This window comes from Centruroides sculpturatus, unplaced genomic scaffold (assembly GCF_000671375.1).
Source record: "Centruroides sculpturatus isolate CEXI.00-Female unplaced genomic scaffold, Cexi_2.0 scaffold315, whole genome shotgun sequence".
In the NCBI taxonomy this organism is placed as follows: Eukaryota; Metazoa; Arthropoda; class Arachnida; order Scorpiones; family Buthidae; genus Centruroides; species Centruroides sculpturatus.
The window spans coordinates 100,453-113,402 of NW_019384544.1; the positions used below are offsets into that span (position 1 = coordinate 100,453).

General features: G+C 30.0%; 1 protein-coding gene across 4 annotated transcripts in view; it reads left to right on the top strand.

Moving 5' to 3' along the window:
• Positions 1-12,950, top strand: part of LOC111623443 (glutamate receptor-interacting protein 1-like) — a 54,257-nt gene that overhangs the window by 37,640 nt on the left and 3,667 nt on the right. For all 4 annotated transcript variants that reach the window (XM_023366020.1, XM_023366021.1, XM_023366019.1 and 1 more), the window contains exons 15-16: positions 2,401-2,546; positions 7,995-8,029. In XM_023366020.1, coding sequence (XP_023221788.1) covers positions 2,401-2,546; positions 7,995-8,029 — 181 coding nt within the window. The remainder of the gene's footprint in view (positions 1-2,400; positions 2,547-7,994; positions 8,030-12,950) is intronic.

Consider the following 12,950-nt stretch of genomic DNA (forward strand, 5'->3'; position numbering starts at 1 on the left):
TCTGTGGATGCATTGCCACAGAAACACCAAGGCTAGGTTGATTCCTCACATCTGTTGAGGGCATTGCAGTAGCCATGCTTGGGCCGGCGCTGCTTTCGCCACTGGTAACCAAGGGAGACTGCGGCCTATTTTTCGAACGTCAGCCTCTGCCTAACCCACGAATGCAGACCTTGTTAATCCGGGCGACGTCCGAGCTGGTATCACACTTTGATCTGGTTACTACCATGATAATTACCTTTACAGAATGTGGGTGTGTTCACTCTTAGCTTCATTTCTCCCCATAGACCTTACTGGCATGGGTGTCCCTACCAGGAGTTGTGCTCCAGCCTGCATTGCTCTATGGTTCAGTAAAATTACTGGACTCTCCCACCACGACCAGGTGGTGACCATGGGAGAGTTATTATTATAGTTATAATAATAATTATTTTTAAGTTAATGCAATTACTGAAATATTTATATATTTTTTATTTTTGTTATTTTGACTTATTTATTCTTGCTAAACATCAAATATTTGAGACAAAATATTCTGTATTTTTAATATGTTAGATATACTTGTACAATATGATATCCATTTTACAAGAATTCAATATAGTGAACTGCTTTGTTTTGCATTTCTTTCCAATTCACAAGGCAAAATATTTGACACCAATGAATGCTGACTAGTATTTATGAGAACAAGAATATAAGTGTCTATGTGTCAAGAATGAAATTTTTACACTCCAATCTGATGGTATATAGGTTTTTAGGAGTGCTATTTATTCTTTCATGATTGTACAGTTTAATAAACTTCATCTCTAAATTACAAATCTTTGTTTTAGAGGTTTTTGGGAAGAAGGTATGCTTGTAAACAGAGGTAAAAGAACAAATAATTCACCTATTCTTAGCAGAAATATGTATTTTTTGAGAAACCAGAAATCTGATAACAATGACTTATTTTATCTGGATGAGTATTTAAACAATCTAGAAACTAGTTGCACCCAACAAAATATTTGCTGCAAAAAATTGTTAAATTATAAATAAATGGGGAAAATAAGGCAAATAAATTTATTATATTAAATATGACTTATAAAATATCTCAATATACATTTTTTGTTTAAATAATTTCAAGGTTTGCATGCAAATTAATTCAGCAAAATTTAATTGAACATACTTTTGCATTTTTTTTTCACCTATTTATAAGAGTTCTTTGTTTAGATATCATTTTTATTCGAAAGAAATGATATCTATTTTCCTGACAAAATTTAATTTATAATAATATTTCTGTTAACTAAAAATTAAAAAGTAATGAAAAATCAATGATAGATTGTCAACTTGAAGTTATTTTTGGAAGCATTTTTATACCAGACTAAGTGTGATAGCTGGAATGATAGATGGAAGGAGTGACAATATGGCAAGGTTAAAATTGGGCATATTTTTACTTCTAATTATTTTAAATAAAATTAAACAGTAAAATAGCTCCAATACAGCTAATCAACATTAAATAAGCTTTAAAATGATGCATAAAATATAAATGTAATTTGTACACAGCTGTCTTAACAAACTGAAATAATTTAGCTTTAATGTATTCTGTTTACAGAATGTTAAGAAATTAGACCAATAAAATGGAATAGATCATAGAGGGAAGTTAATTGAAACAGTTTTGGTCCTAAGAACTGGAGGTTGCCACAACCCATCTTTCAAGATTTGTCTAGTACATTTTTGGTAGTGATTTGCTGCCCTATAATGTACAGTATAAATACCACACAGTGAAGTTTGACATTACTGGTAAACGTTTATTAAAGCTATACAGAGAATGTTGTTAATTCACATTATTCAAAATACCACTGTGAAAATTCTTTGATATATAGTTTGATGATGAAAGGAAATAGCAACTGCTCATATAGCATGGTCCAGACAAAGTATTTTGTCTGACTACCACTTAATTGTAAATTGCACTTAAAATTTGACATGTAATTAAAAGTGGGTTATCAAGTTTCTCTATCAGCCATTTCATTTTGTCAGTCTAATTTTTTTAACACCCTGTATTTAAGTTAGTGCCATGAAATTGAATATTGATTATAAATAGTAGATCTGCATTTTCTGAAAAATTTAAAATTTTTAAATTTAATTTTGGATAGATCTGAAATTAATTGCAAAATAGTATATTTCTAATTTGGACTGGAAATTTTGTTATAATGAATTTTGTTTATGCACATTTTATTCATTAAAACTATCTTCATGACATTATTATGATTTGGAATTCAGATTTTCACACTAATTTAAAATAGCTATCATCACAATTTTATAATTTGCATATAATTTTTGAATTTTGTTTTGCAGATGTAAAAACATTGTAAAATCACAGAACAAATTATTTGTAAATTTGAATAATTTGTTACTTTTATTATATTTAATTTAAAGGACTGGAGCCATCCACATTGGAGATCGATTATTAGCAATTAATGGACAGAGTCTATGCGGAAAGCCACTCAGCGAAGCAATCACTCTGCTGCAAAATTCAGACGATAGTGTTACTCTTAAAATATCAAAGAGATCTACTGATCAGAGTTAGTTAATTTAATTTAATTTTTAATTATTTATATAGTAAAATATTTTATTTAACATTGTAAAAATTATGATATTCTTATTTTTATTTATATTTAATTTAATTAGGATTTTATGAGCAATTTTCAGTTTATTCTTCACTAGAAAAATTTTTGCTTTAGGAATTTTTAAAAATTTGTAATTATAACTGACCAAGTTTATAAAAATTACTCTAAAAGTATATTATTGATATTTAAGACAGAAATATTCCAAAAATTAGCTTTAAAAAAATCATTTCAGTGTCTAATATGATGATTGGGTAGGTTAATGTAAGATTGCAATTAATGACATATAATGAAAGCCCAAATTCTCTAATTTTTATGATGGTTGCTAAGACTTGCAAGATCCCAGAAAAAAAAGAAAAATTCAATTCTAAATAAGAATTAGATGCAACCCAGTAGTATGTGACCTTACAATCTGAGATCACTAAAATGTTAGATTTGGACTTTCTAATTTTTGGGAATGCCCATTACTTAGATTTTTCCATTCATATAACAGAAACTAATCCACAGCCATTAAAATTTGACAATAAAGAAAACCTTAGCAAATGGGTTAGAGACATTCAAAATTTATTAATAAAGCAATTACAATTAACCAAAAATGTCTATTCATGCAAAAGGAAAGGAAAAACTATCACAAAAACAAAATTGATATTTAATTTTAAGTTAACATAAAAGAAACTATTCTTAATTCAAACTTATGGACTAAACTTCCATAAACTGATAATAAACAAAAATAGCTTTATGAGAATTCCCTTTTCTGAAATCACAATTGCAAATTAATCTTTGATTAGATAACTCTATCTTGCCTTTTCATCCGTTTTTTTGCTTTTCTTTGTCCATTTATAGTTGAGAGTGACATCACAATAGTCATCCAAGGTCATTTATGTTTTCTTGCATGTACAAAAGTTTTTGACATTTTATGATGCTAATGATAATAAGTAATTAGTTTTAACATTTTCTATAAATTATTTGAATTTAGTTCTTCTATCAAGAAACTTTGATCAGAGAGAGATGGTACTAGAGTTTGTTGCCTGGGGCAAGACATGCATTAGATGTCCATTATCTCCCTACATAAAATTTTAAAAATTTTATTTTGAAACAATATTCAATTTGTGCCATATAATAAAAATAAAAAAATATGCCTGAAAATTTTGTATAAATTTATGAAAATGTGCCCATAACACTGGCCCTGATCAGAGAAAACAAAACTGCAAGTGTTATGCGAAAATTCTCTCAATATATATAAATTGTGTCCATTTCCAAATAGGTATCTAGTGAAGTAATTTAGACTTCTAAAATTTTCACCCAACTAAGTAAAATGTGCCAAAACTAAAGATAGCAATAAGATTGGGTTTCACCTCCAACAGACATAACTAGAATGAAATAAATATAAAAGTGAATTACTAAATAAAGAAAATGAGTAAAAATAATTCTTACATGTATAATTGATGTAAATTTATATATAAAATGATGAAAATGCTCATTTCGATAATAGTCATTTTTTCCCCTACATCCTGCATTAGACTTTCATGTTGCAGTTCCTCAAAAAATGTTTTTTCTCTCAAATAATCTAAGTACTGAAACATCTTAAAGATGAGAATTGAACTTTGTAAAGCTAAACACTTAATTTCAATCATTTAATTTTTATATAAACAAACATTTTTTAATTTAATGATGATGGCTGCTAATTAAATTAGCCAAAAATGTTTGTTGTGTAATAAATTAATCCTTGTCAAATTATGGAATAAGGCAGAAAATATATTTTAAAAATTCTGAAACCATAATTAATGAAATGACTTTTTAGAAATTGACTCAAAGTAACAAAAAATGTATTATGTAATTTTTTTTGTTAAATTGAATCTCTCAGATAAAATCTTGAAAATACGAAAAACCTTTCTAAGAAAACATCTCAGTTAGGTGAACAGTTAGAAAAATTTCCTTTGAAATTGTCATAAGTTATGCCATTTGAATGAACATTCCAATCAATCCCAGGTAGTTGGTCTTGTACCCCTTTTTAAGTGACAGTTGTAATTATATCCCCTAATTGTTCTCTAGTCAATAAGCATGTAGCTTATTTCCCTTGATTTAAAATGGCAGATGGTATATTTACAAAATATAGAAAATACAGAAGATATAAAATCATTTTCACTTCTGTCCTTTCCAATCACCAGGAATTAACAGTCATCTTTCGCAAAGACGACTTTTTATTGTTGGCTACAACTCTGCTACAATATGTGAAACAGATTTCACTTCCAGAAACAAAAATTAAGTGAAAAGTAGCACAAGAATGCAGAATTTTCTAGAATTTCTGGAATGAGATATAAAGTAGTCAGTGGTTTTAGACCCCTTACTGCTCAGAGAGCACAAAGAGGCAGTTTGTGAGAACCCAGGTTAAATGGAAAAATTTTTGCTTAATTTACAAAAAAAAAATTCTGCTAAAATTACTTCTCTCGCAAGAGCAGGAAGTGATCCCCTTTTCCCTCAGACTTGCTTCCTTGTCCAGAGATGACACATCTCCTGACTGACTGTATCGGGGAACATAACACAAAAAATTGTTATTGGTCTAATTCGTCAACATTGTCTAAAAAAGGGCATTGAAATTTAGGGGTGATGATCCTCATTTGAAAGAAAAAAGATCAGTGACGACAGTTTGGTCATCCGTCATCGAGAGTTGGTTGACATCAAGTGTTCGCTCTTGTCTTGGATTACCCCCACTACCCTATCAATGTCATTGCTGCCAATAACAACCTAGCCAAACAAGCCATCTACCTACTTGCCCTTGGAGGATCTTACATCGAACTATCTAACAACCAGACGAACCTAGAGGCTGTCTACATAATCAAGGATCAAGCGCTACCAGCTTATCGAGTGTCTAATGACTACAGGTATTTATCATTGTGTGCATAACTGTAAAACTCTCTCTCTCTCTCAGTTAGGAATCCATTATGGTTTAATTGATATGCTATTTGATTACTATATAGTTAACCCTATGTATAATCTGATGTGTAAATAAGAGATTAATAATTTTGATGATAGAGTTATAGCATGTGGTGAGTAGCATGCACTCCTTTCAGATGCGCTGTCTCCAGCTCTCCTCCATCCTGAATCCGACCTCTTATACATGCGACCACTTGTGTAAAAAACAAACTTAGTGGTCATTGTGGTTTCTGTGTCTGTCCATAAGACAGTGGTGTCAGTCCTGATGATGCAGTCATCGCAGACACGGTGTCGATCCTTCAGTCAAGTGGTGCGGGAAGCATAGGGGGCACTTCACACATTGTTACAAGTCTGCTCATTTGTAGTTTTGAGTATTGTATACTTTTGGAATTTTGGCTAGCACTCTTTTTACCAGAGATGCATTAATACAAAAAGTTGAAGTTTTGAAACTTCCTAACTGGGGAGTTAACCCAAAAAATCATGCTATATATGAGATCAAGATAAGTAACTTCTATATCCTTTTGATTTATGAAACATTACATAATCCTAATAAGCAAAAATGGCTATCCAGTTATAAATATGAAGAACTTAATTTGTTGTATTTGTAGTGTGACTTGAAAGAAAACAAATAAGGCTTTCCTATTTCTAGACCAATATTACAAGAAGAAGCACTTTGTTTTGCTGCTTGCCTTGACATTTCTGAGGTTAAAGCTTCTAATGGCTGGTTAGAAAAATTTAAATAACATCACAACATTGCATGTAAGATTCTAAGTGGGGAAGATTTTTAGAATCTTTGTAATATTTCTGAAGATGAAAACTGGAAAATGAAACTGTCCTATCTGATAAAGGGTTATGCTGCAAGAGACATTTTCAATGCTAATGAAACTGTACTCTTTTTTTATAATGCTTTGCCAATATGGCCTTTTACAAAAAAAAACTAGCCTAACATGAAGTAGTAAATTTGCAAAAGAGAGTATTGTGCTGCGTTTTTTAAAGTTTTACTGATGAGAAATCAGATCCACTTATTATTGGCAGCAGCATTTATTTGGACTGTTTCACGGAAGAAAAATGTGTCTATCATACATTGTTCCAAGAATAATTGAAAAAGTGAATAATAAAATGAGGAAGAATAGAATAATTCTACCAGTTTTGGATGATGCATCAGATCACCCTTCCAGTAAATGCTTTGTTTCTTCCAGCAAATGCTACTTTGGCAACTTCAGATTTGGGCAATGTCAGAAACATTGAGGCTTTTCACAGAAAATCAATGCTACATTATGTCTTATGGCAAATGAATAACAAAACAACTGCAGTTTTTTTATTATAGTTTTTCTGGGTTAGAATTTTGATTTTAGGACTGTTATAGAATTTCACTATCACCTCAAGTAAAGTAAATGTCACCATTAAGTGTGCATTTTTTGATCATTCCAAGGGTGTTTGCTTAAAAAGAGGTTTTACTATACTGTTATGTTTGTATAAAGATGTATTAAACATGTCTGACTATAATTTTTATATTTATAATTGTAAGTTGAAAAATTTGAAAAACATAATAAGATTTATTCAGAATTCAATATGAGCATTTCTATTTTATATATTTTTAATATTAAATAATAATAAAAGTAATGTAGTATAAAAAGAAACATTTTATAAATTTCTGTTTAGTTTCAATTTTATTTTTAATACATTGAAGCATTTGTTTTAAAGCAGCAAATATCTAAATTATGAAATATTAATTAATACAATAGATAACACTTTACATATATTAATAGTTTATTTAAATTAAAATTGATATAATAGCAGTTTTAATTATACATTAATAATTATATTGGTGTAATAACATTACAAGAGCAATTCCTGACTTTTGGACCTGTGCATTTTGGAATATGCATTTAAAATTACGTACAAATGTTGAAAGTTGTGTAATAAATTTACACATTTTAAAGGGAGTTTGTTTCCGTAGAGAGAAAAATAAAAATTTATAAAATATCTTAAGATGTTTTTTCATATTTGGTTCCTTCCATCCTGAGGATGCCAAGAGAGCTTTTTTTGTGCTTGTCACAGGTTCAGACCAACAACTAGGTGATGACACATGGATCACCTGTTAAAAAAAAGAACTCTCTGGTTCCCTCAGAGCAGAGGTCCAAAGCTTTCACCATCTATATCTTATTTGCTTATATAATATATATTCACCATACAAGGGTAAAACCTTTGTATGGTGAATATGTTATATTGCATGAACCATATTCGAAATGTAAAACTATAGGTTAAAATAGACAATAAAAATTAATTTTTACAAACTATTTTGGTGTTACTGCATGATAAATTTGGCACACAAAAGATAGTTTGAGTATCACTCTTTTGTATGCAACACTTTGATCATCCTAAAGTCAAGGACTGCTCTTATACAAAATGATTAGTAAATAATAATTTGCCAAATTAATAAAAAATTTTTTTTATTGTATTTGAAAATAGATAATGTGAACAAGGCAAAAGAGAATCGATGCTTCGTAAGTTGTTATTTTTATTATATTTTTGTTTAAATGTACTGTCAAATCTCCATGCAACAAATGTCTAAGCATCAATATTTAAATAAAGATTTGCCATTCAAAAAAATACTTCATAATTTCTATGAAGTTTGGTTTTTTCAAACTACCCGCAATCTGAATACACAAACACGGATAGTACAGTAGCATAATCAATTTGGAGATTTGATTTAATTGAAAAAGAGCTAAAATGTCAATTGACAATAGTTATTACCATTGTAAAAATTATGGTAAAATGACAAGATAATAGTATTTCAATATTGTTAATGAAATTAATAATATAAAAAATTGAATTTTAAATAACATTTCCCCCTGTTATTTAAAATTTGAAATGTAAAATTCCAGCAATAAGCTATTTCTATGGATTTTACGGATTTCCCAAAGAGATTTGAATGTGTGATATATATATGTGTGTGTGTGTGTGTGTACATATGTACAATACATTAGGATGTCAATATATGATACAAATTATTACAAAAATTTATTAGAGAAATATTTATTGTACAAAAATAAAACTTCAAGGTATTCTTTAATCTTGTTTTTCCACACTTAACTCAGTAGATCTATGATGTGCAATCCACAACCCATTTGTTGTCTGGTAGATGTCTAATCAATGTTAGATTTCTTACTGAGCATTCTGTGGTTGCTAGTCAATTTGATCTTAAGTGATTGTTTTATCATTCTGAATTTTAAGTTGGAGAGTTTAGAATTTCTTTGTTGTAACTCTGTACAACAGTTTCAGCAGTTACAGCTATTACAACATAAACTCTAAAACACAAAATGGTTTTCTTACCAGGAAGTTACGCAATTTACAATGAATTGTAGTGGAGTAAAATTAGAGCTAGTTCCTTGCATGTGCATGGAGTAAAACTCTGACCAACTGTCTTAAATTATACTAGTTTCATTACCACATGCCATTTTGTGAATAATATGTTTTGTTAATCACTTTCTTCATTTATAGATAGCCATTTTGATTATAGATAGCCTTCATATAAACAGTAAAACAGATGAAGAAAAGACATCAGGAGCAGTTGATAAAGAACGTATGGAAAGGGTCCCAGTAACGTACAACCCACAAATGATAATGATATATAATTCAATTGCAAAGAAAAAAGGAATTAAAATTACATACAGAAGAAACCCTTCCATATATAATTTATTAAGAAACGGAAAAGACGCCCATAACCCGAACAGGCTACCGGGAATATACACCATTCCCTTAATGGACGATAGATGGCAAAGGCAACTAATTTACATAGGGTCCACTAAACATCCGTTAGCCACTAGAATAAAGGAACATAAAGCAGACATCACCCACAACAAATATACGACAGCATTGTCGACATATGCAACAAACCCAGACATAACCCCGATTTTTAATGAGGCACGGGTCATCCGCACCACTCGTCATCATGAACATCTAAGAACTTTGGAAGCAATGGAAATTTACAAAGAAGATCGCAAACTAACCTGCATCAATCTTAAAGAAGAAATGAATCTCTCAACAGTGTGGCAGTATTTATTGGAGGATGAATCGTAATTTATTATACGATACACCAGATTATTATGGGATGTGCACATTGTATATCCACTAGTTAAAATTATTTTTAGAAACGGCATGTGATTAAAAAAATATGCGAGATTTTATAAGATGCTCACAACATGTCTCCACGAATATAAATTATAAAGAAATTATAATTTGGAAAGGCACTGATTACCTTCCTTATTTGAACTTCTAATAACAGAGCATGTTCTTATTTAAAAATATTCGATTTAAGAATCCAGTACATTAAATTTGGCGTGAAGAAGAGCCCAGGAGGGGCATCGAAAGTGTTTGCCAATATTAGTTTGGAATTTTCACGCCGGATATTGGTTGAAGACTACATATATTTGTTGTATATGACCTGGTGTGGTAGAAATCCTTGATTAATTTTTTTTAATCTCTATTATTATTCTAACAGCTTTCCTTTTTTGCTGTTTTTCTTCAGTGTACTTTGTTGGAGCCATTGCAACTTGAGTTTCTGAAAATAATCAATACGAGAATCCAAGAACACACACGACCGCACAAGGCAGACTGATTAACTACAGCTAGCTGACATAGTGTTGCCAACTCAAAATTCAAATTTATAGCTAGACATCTTAATAAAAATATTCAAATTATATTGTTTCCATTAAAATTATTTGATTTTTCTTATATCTAGATAGCATTATAAAAATAGCTAGGCCATTATAATTTAGATAATTTGCATAGCTAGATTGTTCATAAATCCACTAAATCTAGCAAAAAGTTAGCTAATTTGCCAACACTAGGCTAACACGGCTAGCTGATCATGTGGGCGTGTGATTGTAGTGCCGGTGTTGGGAATGACATCGAATACAGAAAATACTGATGAATATGGGGGAAGCCATCAAAATGTGACAAATATCAAATATTACGAATATAGAGATTCCGCTGTATTTTTCATTTTTAAGTTATCCCCTCTCTCTTAGGTACTTCTGGATTTATTATGACTGTATGTATAACATGATATTGGGGAAATTTGCAGTTTTCAAATTTATATTTTAACAGTGTAATATTTGAGATCTTAAAATTTGACAAAATAATGAATTAAAATTACCTTCTAGTATTTGAATATTCACAGATAGTATTGCCATTTGTAAATGCTTGCCTCATACACGGTAATACCATACGTAGTCACGTCGTGTGACACACATTACAGTTGCAATATGGCATTACAGATAACATACAGAAAAAAATAACTACAGTAATGTAACAGTGGGATTAATTTTGTCGGATGTTTTGGTTTACTTCACAGATCCACCAGTATATCGGAATGGCTATTTGCATCCCATTGCTGCGATATGTATGCATAGTGTTTTGCACAGAAATATAGCAATTTGTTATAAAAAGAAAGCAGACTGAAGCTTATCTTTTTTTTTTTAAAAACGAAGAAGAAGAAGAGAGAGCCTGATAGTTTGTCATGGCAAATTTTCTGAGCAGGGTGGAGACCAGAAGCAAGAAAATCAAAACCACCCACTTTTCAAAAGTCCATACAAAATTCTGATGTTCTACTTATAGTATTTGGAACATAACACACTCAAAATCAAACAAAAGACAAGTGGGAGAGAAAATGTCATATTGAATTTTTGGGGCATAAGTAAATTTTTCTTACACAAGCACTGCCGGAAAACACAGATGAAGTTTGGTATTAAAAGCCAATAGATATTCTGCATGGTCTGCCCATATATTATTTAAATTATATTTATAGAATTGCCAAATATTGTTTTAAAGAAACTCTATTTAAAATACTGTTGAAATTCATTTAGAACTTCATTTATAGTTTATGAGAGAGGAATTGATAAACATAATTAGTTTTTCAATATTTAAATTTGCTCTACAATAAGGAATTTTCAAGTTTGTGTAATGAATACCTACGTTTTCACAATTCACATACAGTACATATATGTATATATATATATATACATATATATATGTGTATATATAATTTTTATTTCTAAATGTTTCAAAATCATAAAATTAAATTTGATCATTTATAACTGACAACTATAATTTGTTAAGTTTGATAAAATGATAAATGTAGTTTATTAACGTATGAAATAAGTAATTTGTATACAATTTTAAATGTTTGATTTTATTTAAGAGATTTTCTGATTTTCTTTCTTTCTTTTTTTTTTTTTAATTAATGTAATTGTTGTAGTAGTTTTTGTTGAAACAGGTTTTTGATTAGTTTGAACTTTTTTCTTGTAAATGACATTTTTCAAGGAGTGATGAAAATTTATCAGAGAGAAAATAATCTATGATTAATTTTAATGCTCTATTTCTCTACTATTATTGGAGGTTGGTTCTGTGCCCTGACTGTTTGAGACTGGCAACCAAGGCCTTAAACAATGACCCATTTTAAATTTGAGCTGCTGTGATGCGAAATGGAATATGATATAATTATTATTAATATATAAGAGTAATTTTAATATCTATATTACATCTCACTCAGCACTTGCTTGTAAACTCAAAAAAACACAACACCTTAATTTGCTGAGAAAACTTTTAATGAAAAGCTAACGTTTTCAGCCAACTCTATTGGCCATCATCAGGCTAAGCTTTTTCGAATACAAAGAAAATAGAACAAAAATTTTTAAATACAAAAAAACAAAATAACGAACGAAATATATATATATAAATAAATGTATAAATAAAAATAAAATAAAATAAAAACTCTTATTATAAAATATGTATATGAAAAAAAGCATAGGATAATTAATCATTAAAAACGTAACACAATAATACATTATGCTAAATTCTATAAACCGCAAGATATGCAAAAAAACACTAAAAACAAGGCATTAAGATCTGTCCATTCGCTTGATTAAGTATTTCCAGGCGGAAGGCAACCCTTCAGCATCCCTAGAATTAATGCATTTATCATGTAATCTGCTCCTGTATATTTCAATCTTTTCTGCGCAAATCGCCAAAGTTGGTGAATGTACTGGTTTAATAATACTTGCTTCGTCCCATTTGACGATTGAGCCCTCAACTTGCGCCATTTGCGATAGTATTGTGGCGTTAGATCCCTTACTGATATTGTACTTGTGTTCTTTTAATCTGACTCCTAAATTTCTGTTAGTGACACCAATATAATTTTTATTAATGTCTAGTTCACGATTTTCATATGGAATCTTGTATACACCTGCTCTTTTTTCTTTATCTATGCTGTCTTTGTCATTCCTTAATAATCTGTACAGATTAGGAGCTCTCTTGAAAATTAACCTGGACTCTTTGCGGGCTGAGATTTCTTTCATGATGGCTTTTCTCTTTCTATCATACGTGAACTTCGTGATTTTGCCGAAACCGTCGTTTTGCGTTTTA